Here is a 23,900-nt window from a genome sequence, read left to right as displayed (position 1 = left end):
TGCTTCACAACTTCTAACAGAAATATGATAACAATGATTGCTCTGAAGAAGCCCAGTAGAGAGGGGTGTTAGAAAGAAAAAAAAAGAAAAAAGGTGGGGGGGACAACAAAACAAATTATTAATGTTAATGTTGTGGATACTGTTAATACCACCGGAATCATTACCTGGATGCCAGTTGAGAAAATTCAAAGGTTTGTGATCTGACCATTGCCAACCTCCAGAAACATCCAGTTGATTTAAGCCAATCCAAAAGATCTCAGCAATGTCATCCTTAGCTGGAGAGTTTTGGGTTTTTTTTAAGAAAACAGTTAGCATAAAATGTTCTCTTTAATTGGTCTCCTTTAAATTAAAAATATGATCTGAAAGGATATGCATTTGAGGAAAGAAAGATTGCTACTATAATCAGGCATACAAACTTTCTTGAACTGAAGAGAAATTCACCCACACAAGTTCCAATGCATTCAGATGTTTGTCCTTTGGTTTTATATTCCCAAAGGCACACTGACAGTTCCTCCAAGATTGGACATCAGTGAAGATCATTTCATAGCAACAAGTAGGTAACACACTGCTAAAACATGAACTGCCATTCTGGACCATATCTGAGATTCTGGGGATGTTCCTCATTATAAATATAAACAACAGCTAATGACTAATGAAATCACGCAGACAATTTTTTTAGAAGCCTCTAAAGTGAGATTAGCAGCTTATTGTTGCCAGACAAATGAAAGCACCAATGCATTTTAAGTACAATCAAGTTTTAACCCTGAATTTTAAGAGAGAAACTAAAATGCTGTCTACACTTTATGTTAACTTGTCAAGATTTCCTGATATTAGTACGTGAATAATTACACCTACCTTGTATGTAACTTAATTCAGATCCATCTTGGATGCTAAGCAAATCTCCCCCTTGCCTTTGACATGAAATATAAGCTTCCTTCCAAGAAAGAGCAGACTGTGTATTAAACTGGTAGCAACTTTCAGACCCTGGATCATGTTTCCAGATATCATGACAACCATCTTCTGTTTAAAGGAAGTAGAAAGTACTTGTAACTACAACTATACTGACACATCATGAAAGCTGCAAAAGAAAAAATGTAATACTGAAGGTCTATCAATTTTTATATTGCTAATCAGATATATTACAGAGTAAGCATGCAGTGACTGTCCTGTCAATGCTGCAACAGAAAAGGGACCTGCTTTTACCCAGCTTAACAGCAGCTTGCTACACCAAGGTGAAGCCATACATACATGAAGTCACAGAACACTTTTAGGTTGTTTGTTTAGAAACCCAACATGCCTGGTTGTAAGCAGATTCCCCATTTTCCATCACGAGTATAATCTTCAGATGTGGCACACCATTTTCCACCCATATGTGTTTCATCTTGAATGCAGTCATGATGCCACATTTTATTATACAGAAAGGGGAACTGACAGGGTTTTCCATAGGAGTTCCCATCTTTGGTATAAACCTCTGCAGGAAAAAAATAAAATAAAATTAAAGAAGTAGTTGTCTAGGGGAGGAAAGGACAGCAAATCAGTATTAATGCATGTCCAGACATAGTTAAGTTAAAAGCATGCAAATCACACTCATGGTCTTAAAACACTGTACCTTGTTACAGGTAACATACAGCAATGCCAGAACAGAAAGAAATGAGAGGAAAATATTTTTCTGTACTTTTTCTTCTGAGTGGGGATAACACAGCAGAAACTTGTTTCCCCTTTCCTGGTAAGTTAGGGATAAATACATTGGTCTGTTGAAAGCCAGGTGGTTTGCACCAAGCACTACAGAGCAAGGCTCTAAGAATCGACACGTTCACATTTCAAACACAAATGTTTCAAACTGGAGTCTGCTAGGCTCTTCAGAGGGACCTCTTTGAACAATTCACATACAAAGAAAATTCTGCTCTTAACGTAAAGCAAGTTTTCACCACTTCTTCCAGCAAGCATGAGATTTCAGATAAGACTGGCTTCCATGGCAAGTGAACAGACTACCAGAACAAAGCAAATGGATAGTTCCTGACAGTCCAAAAGGATGCAAGCTTGCAGCATGCACTGAATTTGATTGTACAGCCTACCAGCAAAGAAAATGACCTCAAATACCACTAACAGTGAAATTCACACTGCTGTGAAGAGGGCAGCATCAGTTCTGATCAAAGGTGGTTGATATTTCATAAATAAGCTCTCACTAAAATATGGGAGGGGGATTTAAACTGAAAAAAAGCCACTTGATAACACAACTTCTTCAGTTGTGCATATTTATTTTTCATTAAAAACAGTTCAAGTTTCGTACTTGAATATCAGTATCTCTCTACACCAAAACTTTCTATTGCTTTTCTGATTGGTCTTTTCATAGGATGAATTTTAAGAATCTACTGCCATAGACATACAGTAAAAAGCTCTAAACAAAAAAAGAAAAAAGGAAAAGGAAAGAAAAAAGAAATAGAAAAAGAAGGAAAAAAGAGAAAGAGAAAGAGGAAAAGAAACAAAAAAGAAAAAGAAGACAAAGAAGAAAAGGAAAAAGGAAGAAGAAAAAAGGAAAAGGTAAAGGAAAAGCAAAAGGAAAAGTCCTCCAAACCCCTGTGCAAACTTACCATGGTAAGGATACTGACATATAACATCAGAGGAATTGTTGCTTCGCCACTGGTCTGTTGCATTTATGCTTGCAGTTACATAGGTACTCTTAACAGTCACTTTGTACTGAGATGCACCAAGGATGGAAGCGTCTGCACATCGCCACCACAGCATTAGTTCTGAGTTACAATCAACCATTTTCAGGCGAGACAGTGATGTAGTGAATATATCAAGTCCCAGGCACTGCTTGGACCCCAGATGAAAGAGGCGATTCTGGGATACCCATTTCCATAAAGCTTCACTTGTCTCCTTGCAGTCATCTATCACTATCCGTGAGTTTTTAACATGTATGCACTTGTTCAGTGTGTCATGGCGAATGGTAAAAGCAGCACTGCCTGCATAAAACCAAACAAATATCCACATATCATTCAGTATCACTTTCACAGAAGTTAATTTTTAAAAGTGTAATCACATTGAGACATGCTACCAGAAAAGTACAGCTGTTTGTACATTACACTATCTCTTTTGTATAAGCCACATTTTCCTACTCTTCTGTGAGTATTCTTTACTCTTTCAAAGTCATTATAAAAAGAGGGGAGATAAAATGAGGCTATTTTCTAAGTCCAATCCTATCAATGAGAATTCCTCCTTTAACACTTACTGATTAGATACCTCATAGCAGCCTTCCAGTATCTGAAGGGGGCCTATAAGGATGCTGAGGAGGGACTCTTCATTAGAGACTGTAGTGATAGGACAAGGGGTAACGGGTTAAAACTTAAACAGGGGAAGTTTAGACTGGATATAAGGAAGAAGTTCTTTACTGTAAGGGTGGGCTGCCCAAGGAAGTTTTGAATGCTCCATCACTGGCGGTGTTCAAGCCCAGGTTGGACAGAGTCTTTGGTGACATGGTCTAGTGTGAGGCGAACCTGCCCATGGCAGGGGGATTGGACCTAGATGATCTTAAGGTCCTTTCCAACCCTAACTATTCTGATTCTATGATTCAGTGATCAACCCCTGATAAATCTGCAAGTTTACTGGGTAAAGAATCTTGTCTTCATACCTATCTGCATGTTACCGGCTGTTACACACTATAATAATGATTTTCACTTAGTAAGCACTGTTTTTTTTTAACTGTGCATTATATACAATACACAGCATGACAGGCTCATATGTGATCCAGTTTGTGGGTGCAGCTGCAGTATTACTAAAATAACTGGCGTTGCTTTTGGGAGTTTTAAAATGAACACCTCACCAAAGATGCCACACAGAGATTTTTAAAATGATTGAGGAACCCTGGTTTTATTTTCAGTTGTGATGCAGATTGTCATTAAAAAGAGAAAGCAATAAAATTTTATAAAGCACAGTATACAATTTTTAAAATATATGGATCACTTTACTGATACAAGCTGATGCCCCTACCAGTGTAAGAACACCTTGGACACGTGGCAGTAGGTTTAGCTAACCAAGAAAAAGCAGCCCTGAATCTATTTTAATGCCACAATAAATACGGCCCCACAGTACAAAACTTTCACTAACCTATTACTGTCAAAAGACATAAAAACATGGGACGTGCAACTATTTAGCAAAGCTCTCAACCTCACTCCCAGCAGCTATCACCGACCTTTGGCTGGCAAGAACTTGCTCAAGGTGAAACTTTTCCACCTGTTTTCTAAAAGAGTAAGCTTCCTTCCTCTCTCTCCGCGCATACAGCGGGGAACGAAAACGACACTTGACGTCCTGCAGGGGCCCTGCCTCAGCTCGGGTTATTTCTCCTCCCGAAGTAACATGCCGAAGGCCCGCCTCCCTCCCACCGCTCCGCACCGCTCGGAGCTGTCTCGACACCGCGGGACCCGGGAACGTGGCACCCGGAGGCGGCGGGGCAGCGGCTGCTTTCGCGACGCCCCAGGAAGAAGCTGTGGGGGTTTTCTTTCCTTCCTCTCTTGCTCCTCCTCGTAAGTTTCGCACATTGCTTCCACGCAGCCAGACTTTGTCTCCCAGCGCAAGGCACGGAGGAGCCGGGAACCGTCGGGGCGGAAGGCCCGTCACAGCGCCTCCTTTCTCTCACAAGCGCTCGCCGGGATGGCAATGGGCCTTCCGCACCCCTTGCGCCGAAGCGCACCCGCGCAGCGCTTTCCCCCTCGCAGGGTAGGCGCCCGCCTTACCTGAGGGGTCCCGACGGGCGGCGCAGCAAGCGAGGAGCCAGGCGAGGAGGAGGCAGACGACGCCACAGGAGGGCAGGCAAAGCCCCGCCGCCCGCGCCATCCTCGCACAGCGCGCAGGCTGCGCGAAGCGGCCGCGCTGCCGGGCTCAAGCTGCCGGAGCGTCGCGCCCGCCGCCGGCTGGCCGGGACAGCAAGTAGCCGGCCCGGATTGGCCCACGCCGGCAGCGTCACTTGTTTCCAGGAGAGGAGCGGCCCCGGGTTTGAGGCGAGGTGTGGGGCGGGGCCGGGCCGGGGCGGTGGCCGGGTGTGAGGGGTCGGGGCACCGGGGAAGGGAGCGGCAGGGCTCGGCCACCCTGGCCGGAGCGGGTAGCAGCTGGGGGTGGGGGAGACGCGGGAAAGGGAAGGGGAGTCGCGAGTGGAGATGAGTAAAGATGAAGAAAACTGAAGGCAGAATGAGGACCGGGGTTAAAATAGGAGGGAGGGAATGAAGAGAAAAAGGAAGGAGGAAATAAATGGTGAAAAAGGGGAGGAAAAAGAAACTAAAAATAGCAAACCGGGCCTAATTATCACTCGGTAATTAAAGTTAAAGCTAAAGTTTTTAGAAGTTGGGAAATAAAGGGAAGGTGAAAGTGCTAAAAGTGAAGAAAAAGCAAAAGGTGAAGAGAATATAAACTAGAATTAATGACAGCATACACTGAAGTAAAATGCTTAAAAATTGCTCAAATAACACAGTTTCTAAGGGTTACCCTGTGATACTCATCCCTGTCAGGCTGTGAGGCCATGTGCTGGCCATGCTCAGTGTGATGGCCGTGACGGCACTGGGAGCCCGGCCAGGGGCTGTGGGGTAGGGACAGGGGCTGCTGCCCTGCCTGGGTTCAACTGAGGGATCTGGTGTTACTGTAGGGTCCCTCCATGCCGCAGCAGCCCTTGAGTCAGGGAGTGGCTGACAGCACGGGGCCGTGGCCCTCACCACCATGGGGAGCATCAGGGACCCCACGGCCAGGCACCACTGCTCTTCCCTTCCTCCCTCCCTTCCTCCCTTCCCATCCCTCCCTCCCCATTGCTGACCTGCCTCTGAAAATTTGCTAACTGGACCTTTGCAAGGCTGTCGAGGGAACAGAAGCAGGCCAGGTGGCCTTGCCATGCTTTTTTCGAGTTTTATGGTAGCTAGCAGCTAAAATTGCAATTGCCTGATCCTTTTCTGCCAGGGAAAGGGGGCGGGAGGGGGGTTGAGACTGGGAGCAGTTGAAATTACTATTGCTGAAAAAATTATGATGCTGCCTACAGGAAGATACAGAAACCAAAAATAAAAGCACAAAGACACAGAGAACCAGTTGGCCTGAAAAGCGAAATAAGGGAAACTGACAAAAACTGTGTAAAATAAAATAAGCTGTTTATAGCTGCGTGTTGGGGGATTCAGTGCTGACCTGTTAAAGGCTGTACAGCTTGAACCCCACCTGTGCAAGAAAGCACTTGCAGAGTCACAAGAAAAAGAAAAAGATAGTTGGCTAGGAAAATCTATTCAGATTAGACTTGAAAGAGCAGTTATTCAGAAAAAGAAATACTAGATTTTCAAAAATATGGGAAGAGCAACATGAAGTCTGTTTTATGTGTTTCAAATACACCCATCTGGACATCCAAAGACTGCAGGAGTTGAGGGTGTGCCAAGCTGGGAATCGGGCAGAAAGAGATGAACAAAACCAGGCATCTGTAAGTGAGCAAATGTTCCTTCCATCTGGAAACCACAGACCAACACCTGGCTGCCGAGGCAGGGACTATCTGAAAAATCAGAAATAAGGTTCAGGTAGAGAGGGGTCTGTGGCTGCAGCAAAATCGATGCTGTGCTACCAGAAACAGTTTGTTTTCTGGAAAAGCAAAGGTTCAGAGTCTCCACGCAGAGAGTGGGAGGCAGAAATTCCCCACCGGTGAGCCTGATACAAAAGCAAGCTATTGAAACTAAAATTAAATATGTGGTGGGATGGCGTGTCTCTTTTTAAATAAAACATCACAGCAAGAACAGCACGTGTGAACCCTGCATGCCCATGAACCTTTCTGAATGTGTGCCGCTTTCAATGTAGTCAGTGACCGTCCCAGTTTTGCTATGGAGTTTAACCTTGTGAAGAGTTTAACCTTGAAACTAATAGTGTTCAGTGCATATTTACTGACCATACATGACCAACTGTGACATTAACAGCATCCTATTTACTGAACATGTATCAGCAAATATGTATATTAATAGAGATTCTCTTAAGGTATCTTAACATCTATGTTTCCCAATATGCACTTCCAATTTGAGGTCCTTTTTTATCTGTTTATAAAATACCATACAGGATAACACAGGATCAGACCCCGACCCTGACTCAAAAATTAAAGAATGCTCAAGGATAGGATGGATAGCTGTTTGCACGCATGCCTCTTTGTTACAGTTATTGTGTGCATGTGCCTGCCCTACACTTAAACTCTGTGACATAGAATCATAGAATAGTTAGGGTTGGAAAGGACCTTAAGATCATCTAGTTCCAATCCCCCTGCCATGGGCAGGTTCGCCTCACACTAGACCATGTCACTGGAGACTCTGTACAACCTGGCCTTGAACACATTAATGTAAGAGAAGATGATACACGAAATGCATTCCTTCTGTCTGACATCAGCTGAACAGTAGAGAGATAAGGGCACATAGACTCACACCTGTACAACTATTGGTTTCAAGTGTTTTATGCACCAAGCAAGAAGTCAGTGTTTTGAGGACAGAAGTTTAAAGAATAGGAAGTTATTGAAGATCATGTGTAAGTAGTAGCTTTACTGGGGTTTATATCAAGAGCATTTTTTAAAAAGCCTGAACACAAATACTTATTTTTTTGCTTTGTTATCGTTTTGTTTTTTTTGTTGTTTTGTTGGTGTTTTTGGGGGGAGGGGTGTGGGGTTTGTTTTTTGGGGGTGGGTTGTTTTTTTTTTCTTCGGATAAAACAAGTTGCAGTACAATCTTTTGTCATCCGTGGAAATGATAAATTAAAAGCTACTATGCAAACATCTTGCCTACAAGAAATCTGGAGAGGCACTTCTTACAAGAGCATGTAGTGACAGGACAAGGGGGAATGTCTTTAACCTGACAGAGGGTAGATTTGGGTTAGACATTAGGAAAAAATTCTTTACTGTGAGGGTGGTGAGGCACTGGCAGAAGTTGCCCAAAGAAGTTATGGCTGCCCCATCACTGGAAGTGTTCAAGGCCAGACTGGACAGGGCTCTGAGCAGCAGCATTACCCACAGCATAATCAATGAACAATTTCTGTATTGCAAATCACAAGCATTATGATGTCCCCATGAATACCTACAGCTCATTGCAAAGCAGCACCTAATAGCAAAGCAAACTTCAGTCATGCCTGGAGAGATAACCAAATACAGAATTTCATACACAGGAGGGACCCAACCAGAGAGCTGACAATAATGCACAGGAGCCTTTTCTCTTGCCTTTCCAGTCAAAAAAGCCTTTCAAGGTGCCAACATCGTAACTAAGAGCCTTGTGTTTCTAGCAGGAGTCTTTCTTGTTCATCAACAGATAACTTCTTTGCTTTTATTCCGTACGTTTATATAATAGCATTATCTGCAGAAAGTGTCAACACCTGTCTATCCATAAATCTCCACCTCATCTCTCTTCTGCTCACCACACAAAATAAATATATTGCATGAGCAACCTTCCTGCCTCTTTTACAATCGACACATTGTAATCCAGTTTTTCTGGCTAGGCTGAGCACATCCACATGCCAGTGAGCACAAAGGGAATGCTGGAAAAGGATTTGCTACCTCCAGCATCTCCCAGGAGTGGGAAGAAAACTCTGGAGATGGTAATTTCTCTTCTCTGCTCCCTCCAGCAGTGACTTTGAAATTGTGACATCTGAACAGGGAACAATAGTTGTTTAGCGCTTTTCCTACCTTGCAACATTGGTGCTTGCAATACCCAGGCCCTTACAGAAAAAAAATAAACCAAAACCAACAACCAAACAAATGAGGGTTTACAAGAGTTGCAGGAGCAGAGTTATTTCCTGAGGCAGAGGACTTTGAGAAAGTCATAGTGCCCACAAAGTAGCTAGCAAAGATTTCAGTCCTACCTAGATTCTGCTGCTAAATTTCATGTTAGAATATGGCTATGGTTTGAGTAAAGTACCTGCTAGCCTTTTAAAATACCAGCCCTGGTCATGTTTAAAGGTAGTTTAATGGACAGGAAAACTGGACAACTGCAACTTTTTCCAGGAGCGTGGCTAAAAGCCAGGTGGTTCTTTTCTGACATATACTCAAGTTTGGTTTGATTGAGTTAATTCCATATATGGCTATGAAAAAAAAAAATCACTAAAATTCAAAGGGAAGTGACAAGCATCCAGCAACTGATTTGGATACAGAGAGGTCTTTTAGAGCAATAACTTTTGACTTGTTTTTGTAGCATCTCCGTCTGGATGGTCTTTTCTTTATGGACACTTACTTTATTTGCTGTCTTTCTTTTTTAACTGGATGTTGAGGACTTAATTCTTTTTAAGCATTAAGGAATATTTCACTTTAAGCAAAAAGGGAACCAAAGGAAAATGGCTTTTTTCTGCTGTTGCTTTAGATTTCCCATTTCATCAGCTGCAGCCTAACCTTTAGCACATTATGAAACTGTTGCACTGTACAGTAAACTTAAGATGAAATCACACACTCAGTTGAATTTTTATCTATTTCTTGCATCCTTTAACATTCTCTGTATGACTCTTTGGCACAAGTTCCAAAGTTTTGAGTTTCTCATTGCGGTTGAAGAGTTTATTATTGTTAGGGATCCTTACGCTTGACTCTTTTAAAGTGTCATCATTCATAATAAATAGGCTAGATGTTATTATAGCATTTTAGAGACTGTTCTGGTTCTTCTACTGCACAGAAACATGGTAGGTAACTTCCAGAAATAATAATAGGAATTACAAACCTTTTTTCTAAAACCAACCTCCATTTTTTACTACAGCTTCTGTAGTGCTGGCTCTGGCTCTGTCCTACTGTATATTTGAACTCAGATTAGACAAGGCCTACTCAAATACTAGAAACAAGTTTGAGAAGAAAAACCTTGTGAAAGTGTGGACACATCCAGTCTGCATCTTGCCTGTTGATAGCAGGGAATGTCTTTCTCTGAGTGTTGGTTTGGTTTTGAATCCTGCTGGGACCTCTGCATGCTCCTGGAACAACAACAAAAAATACAAGTGGTATTTTAACATTCAGGGAACTGCTTAAAATTGTAAAGTAAGTGGTAAATGACACTGTTTTGCAGCACGTCAAAAAAGGTACAGACACGTATACTGTGCAATTTTAATGGAAATTGTGCCTCCGTGTAGTATCTCTACTGGCAATGTTTATATGCTCAGTCCCCTCAAAAGCTGTTTTCTGTTGTCACTGTGCCAGTGTAGGATTATAACTCAAATTATGATTGTGGGAGCTGACAACTCAGATGATATTTTGTATTGCATTACATTTGTTGCAAAAAACCCATAGTTTGGAGGAATGGTTTATGAAAGAACGTCATTTGTAATTTGGGAAATTTTTTTAAGCAGATAAAACTTCATTCAGGTGAAAGATCTTTTACATTCGAATAAAAAAGCTTTTTGTCTTCTTTAAACATGCAAAGCAGAACAGCTCTAATAGAAGTGCTGGGGAACAGGCTGTGGCTTTCAGTCTCACAGGATGTTCTGCAGGCAAAATTCAGCTTGTTGAAGGGAAGATAAGACCTTCTCCATTAGCACTTTCCCCAGTGCTCCCACTGCCTTTTGTATGACCAGAAAGGGACAAACTTTCAATGTGCATTTGAGAGCATGGTACAAAGAGGAAAATTTCAGATTGATCTGGATTTGGGAGCACTTCTGATACAAAATAAGCTGTGTAAAAAGGATGGACTCACTGGGGGCTAAACTGCTGGCATTTAAAAGTTGTGATTGATTAAGCTATGAACTGAAGAGCAGCAGGTGTGGGGAACACACCATTCCATATGTGGTTAGCAATGGCTTAGAAATTGTGCCTTTTTAAATGCAGGAGAGGCCAGACAGCAGAAATAAGGAATGGAAAACAGACAGATTGCCTTTCAAATGAGAGATGAAAAAGGAAACAAACGCTGCAATAATGCATACTTCTACACAAATGCTAAATAACCAATGAATAAATTGAGGGAAATCATATGCCTAGTCTTACGCAAAGACAATGACATGCTAGACACATATAGAACATCTCCATAACAGAATATAAAATATACAGAAAAAATAAAAGTCACCTCTGCTGGTGCTGGGGTAGTGAAATCTACTAGTGAGATCTTACAATCGAATCAAACTAGCAAAGTAGGGAACCAGCAGGTGACACAATCTGCATAGACCAAATGCCATCGTTAAGTGTCTGTAATACTGAGTCTGCAGATTGCCTGCCTGGCCAGAAGGACAGAGAGGATATGCTGAGAGAGAGAGATGGGTGAGAAATACAACCAGAACTGTATTTCAGGTAACCCCCATCTTGTCTGGACACTGTAGCATTGGAATGCCACACAAACTACATTCAGCTCCAACCGTACTGCTTCATGGAGCACTCCTGTGGGACAGGGAGGCTACTGAAAAGAGGCAGCCCTTCATTTGGTCTGTATTAACGGGGAAGATCTTGTCCTACATCTTCATCTTACAGTTGCTGTTCCTGTGTTTATATTCAAAATTCCCACAGGCTTGAAAAAGCCCAAGCATTCACAGCAGTTGCACCCAGTTTCAAAAGGGACAGAGACATAGAAATGAGGAAGCTTGTGAAGAGGAAACAAAGAAGAGCAGCTAGGAACAGTAAATTCTTAAAGGTGGAGCTGAATTTGCTGAAGGATGCACAGCACAGCATCAGTGTATGCCATCAACTAAAGACTTGAGAACTGGTAAAGGGAAATGAGCACAGATAATCTCAATAATCTCAGATAATCTAATGAGTAGATTATTAAAAACAAGACGTTTAAGTCATCTTCAAGTGAAAAACACAGAAAGGATCATAAACTGACATGTTAAAGGAAAGAACATTGAAAGAACAATAAAAAGCGTGCGCAGTAGCTAGCAAAAGGAATACAGTTTAATATTAAATCTTTCCTTAGACACATGAACCCCAAGAAGCCCATTGGAGTCCAATGGCTCAAATGACAACTGCAGACTGGAAAAGAGGAGAGGCAAAAGCATTTCCAGAGAAACTAAATGATGTGTTTGTATGCAGTCACTGGAATAAGTAGATAAACTCCATACTTGAACCCTTCTTTCTGAGGGAGTCAGCAGAGACTGCCTGAAAGCTCTCCACGGGGAAATGAGGGGACAGGGTGGACAATACTAAAGGCTGACAAGCCTAACATCAGTGACAGGCAAAGCAGTAGAAACTGCAACGAAGAATGGAATTAGAGTGCAACCAGATAAATATGGTCTATCTGGGCAGTGCCAACACATCTTCTCTAAATGTAGTATTTACATTCTGGGCCTCTAGACAGTTTTTTGATGAGGTCAGCAAGCATGCAGACAAGAGTGATCTGTCTGATATGGTCCACCAGTAATTTCTTGATCTGGATGAAAGCTCCTACTGGGTGAGCAAATCAGAAAGCACTTCTAGCTAGAACTTGCTGTTCGCATTTTTCTAGTGATGTGAGGGGGCTTTGTTGTAAAGAAATTATTTGTACCTTTCTCTTACTATTTCTGAGAGTGAGACTGAAATAGCTTTTGTTTTTACCCACAGCTTAATGAAGCTGGGACTTGGAACAAGAACTACCTGTCTGTGACTCAACATGCACACAACCCGAGATAAAGCTTGTGGGTGGACAGTGCATACAAACGAGTTTATAAAACCCCTATCTGTGACTGACACCATGGGTAAATCAGGGACAGTGTATGAGAATGTTGCTATCAGCTTTTCATCACTGCACAAGTACTGATGGTGTGCTGTTTTCATGTGCTCAATGCAGAGTATATGAGGGAGAATGTAGAAGATGAAGATAGTACAGAGCAGCACAGATCCCTTATGACTCAAATCTGCAGTGCTCTGCACATGCACTAACCATTAATAGGCTTCTAGACAAAACTTCAGAGTAGGTTTCAAGCTATAAAGTCTTCAGGATTTGGTCACTTCAGAGACCACCTCTGTGAATGACATACTCCCATTGTAGAAATCATCAGTTGTGTCCAAGTGGAACCTGTTCCTGGCCTTGATTCTGAGCCCACTCTCTTTCGTTTTCTGAGGCTGCTCAAAATGTAAGCCTACTCTTTATGATATTTTACAGCAGGCACTGGATGAGCACCTCTAGTTATATTTTTAAACGAAAAAAAAAAAGAAAGAAAAGGAGTATATTTAGGCCCCATGGGCATGCATAAACTCTGGAATCAGAAATGTCTTTACAGCCAGTGAACCCAGAAGAAATACTCATATGCTGTTGAAATTAATCCAAGTAACTAAGTGAAAGCATCATAGAGTATCTGAAGATCACCAAGTGCATCCCCCCTTGCTTAGAGCAGTGTCAGCAAGAGCAGGTTGCCCAGGGCTGTGTCTAGTTGCATTTTGAATATCTCCATAGATGGAGACTCTACAACCTCTCTGATCTATCTACACCAGTGTTTCACCACCACCAGAGTAAAAAAAAAAAAAAACAAACAAAAAAACAAACAACTTTTTATTGTGTTTAAAAACAATTTCCTGTGTGTCAGTTTGTGCCTATTGCCTCTTGTCCCTTCACTTGAACCCTTCTTTCTGAGGGTGCCACTGAGTCCGGCTCCATCTTCTGTGCTCTTTCCAGCACTAGGTATTTAGATTCATTGATAAAATCGCCCTGAACGTCCTCTCTTCCAAATCTCAGCCACTCCTCATATGACAAATTCTGCAGTCCCTTAATCATCTCTGCGGCTCTTTGCTGGATTTGCTCCAGTAAATCCATATCTTTCCTGCACCAGGAACTCCAGAACTTAATCCAGTACTCCAGATGTGTCTCACCAGTGCTTACTAGGGAAAAATGATCACCCACCTTGACCGGCTGGCAACGCCTCTCCTAATGCTGTCAAGGATACTGTTGGCTACCTTTACTGCAAATTCACATTGCTGTCTCATGTTCAAGCTGGTGTTCACCAGGACTCCCAGGCCTTTTTCTGTAAAGCTACTTTCCAGCGGGTTGGTCCCCAGCCCCTAGTAATCTCTGGGGGACATTACTCAACAGGTACAGGATTCAGCATTTCCTGTTATTAAACTCCATGCAATTTCCCTTGGCTGATCTCTCCAGCTTGTCAAGATCGCTCTGAATGGCAACACAACCATATCAGCCACTCCTCCTAGTCCTCAATTCTCTGCAAACTTGCTGAGAGCGCACCCTGTCCCATCATCCAGGAATATTAATGAGCATTATTGACCAGTAGTGGCCCCAGTATTGACCCTAGGAGTACACCATTAGTAACTGGTCTACAGCTAGAATTTGTGCCATTGATTACAATATTTTGAGCCTGGCATTTCAGCCAATTTTCAATCTACCTCACTGTTCACTTGTCTAGTCAGCAGTTTGTTAATGAGGATACTATGACAGCCAGTGATGAAAGCCTTGCTAAAGTTAAGATGATTAGCATCCTCTGCTCTCTCCTCATCCACTAAGCTAGTAATTTCATCATAGAAGACTATCAGGATGGTCAGGCATGATTTTCCCTTCATAAGTCCATGCAGATGACTCCCAATCATCTTCTTGTGCTTAACATATTTGAAAATGGTTTCCAGAATCATTTGCTCCATCACCTTTCTGGGTGTTGAGGTGAGGCTGACTGGCCTGTAGTTCCACACATCCTTCCCCTTTTCTTCTTGAAACTAGGTGTGATACTGGGGTTGAATTTCCAGTCCTCCTGTGATCACTGTGACCTTTCAAAGATATTTAAGACTGGTCTTGCAATGACATCTGCCAGCTCCCTCAGCATTTGTGGGTGTACCCCATTGGGCCCCAAGGATTCATTTAAATGTTTTGATCTTCTCTACTGAGGGTGATTCTCCATCACCCCAGATGCTCCCACTGGTCTCAGGGGCCTGGAATTCCTGAAAGAAAATCTTACTTGTAAAGAGAGAGGTAAAGAAGGCATTGACTACCTCTGCCTTTTCCACCTTCTTTGTTACCACCACTCAGCAGCAGGCCCACATTTTTTCTAGTGTTCCTTCTGCTGCTGATACACTTGCAGAAGTCTTGACAGCACAGAGCTATTCAGCTCCTCACTTTTCTCTAAACTTTGTTAATGGTCTGGTCCACTAGGAAAGTTCCCAGACAGAGAAAGAAAAGCTGCTGTGGTCTCCATTTTAACAAACACATGGACAGTTTGGGCATCTTTGCTATGAGAGACTCAAATGCAATCCCTTTTTCTAAAAGGAATCTGAATCCACATTGATCCAGATTAATTCAGTAACTGCCAGGCTAAAGCAGGTTCTCAGTATCTCCTTTTGGAGATGATCTGCTTATTCAAAGCACTCAAATATTTATGAGAGCACAAAGTGGAATTTAGGTCTCCCTCTTCCTTTTCCCCACAAATGAGTGCTGTTACTACTGAAGCACAGTCTCACTCATATTTTCATTGTTACTTGTTGAATGTTTACTTATTGGTATAGAGTCTGATGGTTACACTACATTTGTCTTATGAATCTAACCTTTGACTTGACAACCTTGAAGTCTTCAGAAAGACAATGTGCTAAAAGTGTATAGATTTTAACTTTAACTCAGGCACAGATGTGAAATACAATTGTAATCCTACCTTAAAAACAGAACAATTCAATTACTGACTTCAGAAGTGAATCCTTATGGCAACAATAACCGTATTTGCTAAACCTAGCATTTATCTTTAACCTTTACTCCCACACACTTTTATAGCCACAAGGCTTGTCAGAGAGAACATGACAGACACGGCAAAGTAGAAATAAGCAAAAAGGAAGCCAAGAGTCTTGACTTTAAAAGCAAAAGTTAGTGGAGACTCCAAGTCAGAGCCTATTTTATGCATCTAACAAAACATGTTTAAACACAAATGTTGGACATAAAAAGAATGCATGAGCAAACACAAACGAAGTGCTAGAGATCACTTTAAACAGAAGTTGGCTTCAATTAGTTTATTTTTATAACAATACCATGGATTTTGGAAGATTGCTAATGCTCTAAAGTAACACTGTAACAATGCTGTAGTGAAACAAGCTTGGGATGGTAATCTCACGCTTTTAACCCAATACAAAACTGAAAATAGACTTGATTTATCCATTTCATTACATTGTCATTTTAGCTCCTTCCTGTTACTACTATTAGCCTGAACTGCACACAAAAGTTATTTCAAGTTGAGTTGGAAAAAAGAACTTTGGAAATTAAATTTTACCAACAGTTTTCTGGCATAACATGTATCTGTCTGGCCTCAAAAGCAGTCTGGATCAGTGATGGAACAAGGTACTTCACACTGTTGCTGCAAGAGGGGTTCCCTTTAGTAACAAGGTGTTGTTTTTGCAACTTGCATAGTACCTGGCAATCATTCTCTCTAGAAGACCACCAAAGAATGCATTCCCCCCCCCCCCCCCCCCCAGTTTTATAGGTGGAATACTCAAAAAACAGGTGAGTTGGCTAAGATGACATAGTGATAGTAAGGCCAGGAAACAGAGCCTTTTGCCTGTACCTGCCACCAAACAGCACAACAGTGAAATGCATAGCTTCTCCTTTCTTTTGCCCAGTTTTCCTCTGAGATAGAGAAATAAAGACTGGTTGATTCATGGACTCAGTGGCCGTCCATTGCTCTCTCATTTGACTACTTGTTTGTTAGTAGTATTGTAACTGCCTAAGAAAAGGAACAGCGATGCATGCCCACACATCTTGAATACTCCATTCATTAGATTTGTTTGCTTGTTGGAAGTTTGGCTTTTTCTCAAAAGGTCAGGGTGAAAGCAGCTGGACCTACACCTGAAGGCATCTCACACAACTGGCACTTCACCTGTAGACTAAGTGTTGGGTCCCTTTTGCGTTAATTCTTGTGCAAATGTGTGGATTTCCTGTCTGATCTTGAAGTGTATGATAATATGCTAAGACTGTCATTCATGGTCACTATGGGATACTTGAGTTTAATGTTTTTGGTCAAAAGTACTGTAAGTGTTCACTTTACATAACCAGTGGCAATTAAAATCAGTCCTGGGAGGGACAGAAGACTGTTGCAGCATTCTGGAATTGGCATGCTTTACAATTACTCTAGCTTACAATTTGTAATAGTACACACACACGTGAGTTATTTCAAAGCAACTTAGAGACCTGCAAATAATCAGGAAATGGACAAGTTCAGAAGGTTCTTTGCTAGCCACTGTATAACCTACTGGATAGGACTTCAGCTAAGCTTATAATACACCTACAGCATTACAAAGTCAAAAAAACGCGCATAGAATCACAGAATGGTTAGAGTTGGAAGGGACCTTAAAGATTATGTAGTTCCAACTCCTGCCACATCTCTGATACCAAAATTAATTGTCAAGCAATTCAACTTTAAAAAGCTTGCCTAACAATAACATTTTTCTCTAACAGTCTGACACCTAAAATGACTATACACTGAATTACAGGGAAAACAAAAATCAGTTTGGCATCTCACATGATCTGTTTGTTTTAAACAGTAAAGCACTCTGCTACATCTATTTTGGCACTTACTTGCTAACAGCAGATGTCCCTGTGCTGCAACTAGTGTATCAACCAGGAAAACAATTCTAATTTTAAGCAAAAGGTAGAAGTTGTTCCTAAATTTCTTTTCTTCTCTCATCCTTGTTTTTTTGGTTGCTTGGTTGGTCGGTTGGGTTTTTGTACTTTTTTTCCTTTAATTGTTTTATTTTTTTTTTCCATTTCATGCTATAATTGCAGCTACAACTGGCCACAGGTTAAACACTGAACTGCACCAGAGTTCGGTGTAGTGCCCATATCTAACTCTTTCTTTTTTCTATCCCTAAACCACCTAAAATAGGAGAAAAAAAACTGTATAGACTAAACAGTGACCTCTCTGGCCAGCTTGTAGTGGAAGGATTAGAGCATTCAGGTGGAGTGAGATGTAAATTTGTCACAGCAGTGTCTACTATCCAAAGACCATTATGACTTTTCTTTTTCCCTTTGTGTGAATTAAATATTTACATTAGGTATCTGAATATTTATCACAGTAGCTCTTGAACAATATATTCTAAGGCACAGTATGCAGTTTGATGCACTTCTCCTCTTTAGAGCTTTGAAAATCCCCTTTTCCTTATTGCAAAGTGGTCAAGATGCGGACAACAGTCTTTTTTTCCCGCTCTATGATTTCTATCACAATAAATGTATAACTTCTCATAATTCCTTAATGTTTGCCTTATTTCAGCCTCAGGACTGCTGAATCATACTACAGGGACAAAATGAGTCTAAGACTGAATTGTTATCCATCTTGAGTTCATTTATATATCACAAGTTGTCTCCTCCCTTTCTGCTAAAAATACCAGCTGCAGTATAGGTATTTCTTTTCCAAAGAGATTTACATGATGTTTTATATTTTCCCAGAAAGTCTCATATGCACATTTCCAATTCAGTCTCTTCCCTAGAGGGTTAATAATTAACAAACAGACTTCCCCAGCTGGTTTTGTTCAAAGTGCCATCATCCTCCTGAATTCAGTCAACATCTATCAGAAACAAAGATGTCAAACAAAACATATTAGGCTCCAGTAATCTTTTGTGAAGTTTTGGCCTCCAGCCAGAAAATTTTATTATTTTCTAAGCAAGCTTTATTTTTCTTTCCCTGCCCAGCAGTTAGTGTGGATCAAAAGAAAGATTGCTTTAAAATGCAATCATCAAAATAATAAATACTAGCACTGACATAGCACTGTGCACCTTAGGTTAAGCCTTGCATCTGTTTTGGGTGTTCTTGTATTTGGTAACACACCCCAATGTGAGCTTTCTGGGGCTCCAGCTTTTTTCAGCATCCCATGAATATTCCTCTGTCTCCAAAGGGAGACAGGAAACCTCCTAGCTGTGTTAGGGCTCTGTTTAAATACCATTCCCATAGATGCTGAAGAATGTCCATGTCAATTAAATTTCTTCTTTTTGGTGTTGCATCCAAATGGATTAAATGCATCCAACTTCAAAAAGGAATTTTTTAATAATTTTATGATCCTGATAGAACTGAGGTCAACCATTCCTGCCCTTTCTCATAGCTTTTGGCTTTGCTTTGAATGTCATGAGCCTTACTGTCTATCCAGCAGCTCTTGAACCAGATTTGGCCACAGATACATTCCAGCAGACCCACATGGAGCTAGGAACAGCTATTTGTAAGTCTGACAAAAGCTGCCCTTTAAGTCAGTCATATCTGAGAGCTTTGAACTGGGCAGTTGCTGTGCAGGAAGTTGCCATTTCCACTGAATGTTACAAAAGAGAAAGAAAGAGGAGCTCAGTACATTCCTGTCTCCTATGCAGAAGCAAGGGCTGACGCTTATCTCAGAAGTCTGTCCCCACCTGGGGTCCTGCTTCAGACCTGCTGAGGCAACTGGACCACTCAAAGGTACATCACAGACACACCTTCAAAGTACAACTTAAGTAAACAGGCCATCAGGCATCCCGTGACCTGGGTCTGTGATATCTCTGGGGGAAAACAAAAATAAAACCAAAGACAGCTTCTTCTTTGCATGCATTCTTTTATTTTTGTGCTCTTCCTGTAGCGATTCTGGGCCTTTACTTCCTTCACCCTGGATGTAGATTTTTGGTACACAGGACAGGTTAGGTACCTCTGTGTCACTGGCTGCTGCAGTAGATGAATCGGATGATTCATTTCAGAACTGTCTTTTCTCTTTCTGAGGAAGACCACAAATTTAAACAGAGGTGTTTCTAATATCCCAGTTGCTTGGAATTTGTGTCCACAGAGATCCTAAATTCTGGCTGTTGAACACTTGTTTGGGTCAGAAATCTAGAAGATAGTTTTGGGCTAGAAGGCAGAAGGATAATGCATCAGCAGTCCCACAAACAAATACTCACCGATATTTTCAGATCAGGCTTACTCTTCTTTACCCAGACTGAATTGAAAGGGCCATCCAGTGTTGTAGATCTATTAGCCAGCACTGGTGCTGGTCTAAATCACAATTATCCAATGGCCGATCCCTGTTCTCTCTATACTTTTGCTTTCACCACTGATCAGTTTTTTCTTTCATCTTTCCTTCTATGAGGGTTTGCTTTGTCCTACATCAAGCAACCTGAGACTCACCCAACCTGGGGTCCTGCTCCAGACCTGCTGAGGCAACTGGACCACTCAAAGGTACATCACAGACACATCTTCAAAGTAGAACCCAAGTAAACAGGTCATCAGGCATGACCTGTGGTCAAGCCATGACAGTGGTCAAGCAGCTGAGACTCACCCAACTTCACTTTACATTCAATCAGGGAGGAATGAAACAAATTGATAGGGAAATAGCAATAGCTAAAATCCAAATCATCAATCCAGAATAGATTCTGGAAGGTCAGGGGAGGATGGATGGTCAAGGGCAAGATGGAGAAAGGAGCCCACACAGGCTGTCCTTCCCTCTTCCATAATTTAACTGTACTGGGATGCTCAGACACATGGTACATATGGTCCAGAGGCGCTGTGTTCAGTGAGTCAAAGCACTCCAGAAGCCTGCAATAGTAAAATCAATGTCAGCTGCATTCCTGTGTATGGTGTGTGGGGAAGAGCCACTCTGCAATTTATACTACAACTATTTTTAAGGGTAAAGTAGCTGCTGTTTCTGTAAGTATTCTATTAATCTGTTCTTTCCGGATGGAAAGCCTACTGGAGCCGTTCTGATGCATTTCCACATTTAACTGAATAGTTCCTTACATTTTTATAGTTACAATGTGTACCATATATACAACTCCATTTTCAGCATTTGCTTTTGAAACAATATTTAAAGTAATTCAATTTGCCTCTCTACATAGTTTTCATCCCACAGGACTAGCAGGACACAATATATGGCAGCAGAAACAATACTTTCTTACCTTTTTAGAAAGAATCCTTCTGATACGCTTGAATATTAAATAGCAAAATATATAATGTCTAGGTAATGTAAGCATTTAGGTAGGTGTCATATTTCAGATAGACAATAGGTAAGCCTGTTAGGATCAGGAGGAACTTCACAAAAGAAACTAGAACAGATAAAACAGAATTATGCGTAACCTGTGCTAGGACTATAACAAATGAAGCCTTACATGACTTAGAATTTTATTTTACTTTATATTAAAATTTTATGTACTCCAGCTTATTGGCAATGTCCAATGTTCGAGATTCTGCTTGCATACTCGAATGAACCTGGAAGCATCAAGCTCTGGGATGAAGTCCCAAATCTAGTGAAGCCATACAGCCCAAAGCTGCTGATGAGTCTGTCTTTTATCAGCACCATGCAAGCTTGGTTTTGGTTTCCAGCAAGGGCTTTCCAGGGGCTTCTTACCTACAACACACACAAAGTTTATGGCAGGAAGAATTGGCACAGCAGGTTTAATCAGGTTATGCCTGGGTTCAAAGGCCTAATATCATGCTTAGTATAAATTACCTGAAGAATAAATAGCTTCACAAAAGGAAAGTACTTGAGGGGCTGATTTTCAGTATTTAAAAAAGTGAAAGAAAAAATACAGAGGATTTTTTTTTTTTGTACAGCATAAATGGAAACATTAATTTTTATTCTTTTTTTTTTTAAGATGAATATCCATCTATAAAACTCTGAGAGGATACAGGAATAATTTTGGTTTTCCGATGCATGGTCTGAGACACTGACCCAGCTAATGTATTCTACCAGTCAGCCAAGTGGTGGTGGATGGCTTACAAGCCCCAGCGACTGCCACCATTTGCTGCAGGCTGGCCACCACTGTGGAACACAGGTTGTTAGGCCTCAAACTCAGAGAAAGAATCTCACCATTTGCCTTAGCTAGCATGCAGAGAAGAGTAACTTTTAGCCCACTATGCATTTCAAGATTTATCTAGTATGTACAAGTTTAGCTGTTGCCACTAAAACTATGTTTTGAATCATTTATTTCTGAGAACTGCAGTAGAGATTTATTCTGTAGGTTGAGGTTAAGAAAAGATCAGGATTTTTCAACAACAGCAACAAGCCAATGAACAAAAACTAAGCAGCAAAAATAAAGGAAATGGTAGTAAAATTTTTTGCTATTATCTAACTGTGCACTTTTGGAAATGATGAGAGTTGAGAATCACTTCAGTAGTTATAAATTACCATGGTGCTACTTGCAAGAACTGTGGCAGGCAGGGTCTAATACACTGCCTTTGACAACTGCAGTTGCTTTGTCACAGGAGGATCAGGGAAGTCTAGAAGAGCTGCAGTATAAGGAAACAAGATTATAAAAACTAAGACTTTGAAGTGAGGCTTTATTCCAAAATGATTCTCAATGCCCTTTTTTATGATTAAATTTCTAAGATCAGAATCCAAATCTCAGTCATCCTTCACAAAGATAATGGATATAGAAAAGGATCAGCAACTCTTACATTTGAGCAGTTCACAGAATAAATTGAAAAAGGAGAAAATCCATTTTCAACAGTGCTGTGGAATGATTACTCATGCAGTGGATGTCTAAAATGTTTAATAACTTTCATTTCTATGTCTTAATTTTCTTTTTCCCATGTAAATTAATAAGTAAATGCCTGCTACTACAGTCAAGAAATAAAACATTAAACCAAATCCATTTACAGGAATGGATTTGTGGCATTTTCACAGCATTTTCTGTGAATTACCTTTCCAGAAAAGGGATCAGATTGAAAACATACCTCAAAGATATACTTATTTAATACTAAGGAACCCAAGTGGATGTTTCCATCACTCACCAACCAAAAGAAAAACCCACAGACCAATGTAAGAACTTGCATTATCCCCTTCTAATCATTTCAGTGCATCCCATTAAAGTTGTTGAGAATGAACCCTGAGACTTGAAAAACGTCTTAACACAGCTTTGTAATGTTGCAGCTGTGGCTAAGAACTGACACTGATATTTGCAGTCCTGCAAACTTGAGAGTTTTACTGCTCGTTTAATTACAACTTCTAAAGGATCCGGAGAAGATCCCCGGTTTTTAACTGGTGCACAGCCCATTGTATCAGCTCTGTGTGTTCCACTACCATCTACTGGCCAAAGCGAGACTGTGTTTCCAAGCCCCAAGTGTTTCCAACCTTAGTTCATACCATTTCAGAACACTGTAAAACTGTGAATTTGCTTCTGACGGTTACTTAGGGCTGCATCAGATTGTAATAGATCAGTGCTGGTCTGAGGGGATTTAAAACCAACACATTACCAATGGAAATATTATAAATTATTATAGCTCAAGAAAAGGCCTCTTTTTTTTTTTTCTTTCTTTTTTTTTTTTTAAGCTGTGGAGTTAGAGCCCCATTGCTGAATGTATGCAATTCAGCTTTTATCCAAAACATTCTGCTTATGTAAAAATGCCCTGGAGGAAGAGTTTATTATTACAAAAGACTGGGGATTCCTGTTACTGCACTAAGGAAGGAGCAACATGATGAAAGAAAACAGCAGGGAGCTAAATCAAACAAGAATTTGTACAATGGTGCCCTGGGAATCAGAGCTGCCCAAGTCCCAGAGAGTGTGCAAAACCCCATCTTTTCTCTACACTCCCTCTAGACTGCACTGCACAGATTTCAAGTAGCCCCACTGCTCCTCTCTTGTCATGACCCAGCCATAAAAGTGTGTGTGTGTGTGTGTGTGTGTGTGTGTGTGTGTGTGTGTGTGAAGGTAGAGGAAGGGAGGAGGCAAGCAGAAGCAAGGAGGATCCCTGCACAAAGAAGGGCAGCACTGCACCAAGTAGAGACACAGCTGGAAAGGGCTTTTCTTAGGAGTCATGTTGCCCCACTTACAATCTCGTGCCACAACCCCTCACTCTGCCCGATCATGCTGGACATCTCAGGCATACTTATGTTCCCATTGCGGACTCCCATCCAGGTGGAATGTGACAGCTGCATGAGGCATCTCTTTCCCTCAGAGACATGATGCAAGTACTGCTAAGGGGACCAGGAGGTAAATTTTCTCCTGAAATGGAATCTGCAAAAATAAGCGCATTGATTTTTTTCCAAACCCTAACATCTGGTAGAAAAGGTTTGTCATACATTGGCCTGAATTTATCCATCTCTGGTGGGGATACCCTTCCATCCCCCAAGCAAG

General features: G+C 41.3%; 1 protein-coding gene across 1 annotated transcript in view; it reads right to left on the bottom strand.

The window, feature by feature from the left end:
- The window catches only part of LOC130610427 (lymphocyte antigen 75-like), a 47,042-nt gene extending 42,035 nt beyond the window's left edge, over positions 1-5,007 (bottom strand). Inside the window, exons 1-5 of the mRNA XM_057430314.1 lie at positions 4,734-5,007; positions 2,592-2,966; positions 1,298-1,471; positions 856-1,020; positions 165-275 (exon numbers count right to left, since the gene is read on the bottom strand). Coding sequence (XP_057286297.1) covers positions 165-275; positions 856-1,020; positions 1,298-1,471; positions 2,592-2,966; positions 4,734-4,833 — 925 coding nt within the window. The 5' untranslated portion in view covers positions 4,834-5,007. The remainder of the gene's footprint in view (positions 1-164; positions 276-855; positions 1,021-1,297; positions 1,472-2,591; positions 2,967-4,733) is intronic.
- Between the last annotated feature and the right edge of the window lie 18,893 nt (positions 5,008-23,900).

Source organism: Pezoporus wallicus, unplaced genomic scaffold, assembly GCF_028554395.1.
Source record: "Pezoporus wallicus isolate ANWC-B61680 ecotype Strahan unplaced genomic scaffold, APGP_CSIRO_Pwel_v1 contig_5261, whole genome shotgun sequence".
In the NCBI taxonomy this organism is placed as follows: domain Eukaryota; kingdom Metazoa; phylum Chordata; class Aves; order Psittaciformes; family Psittacidae; genus Pezoporus; species Pezoporus wallicus.
Note: the sequence above shows the minus strand (reverse complement) of the source record. Positions and strands in the feature narration are given on the sequence as shown.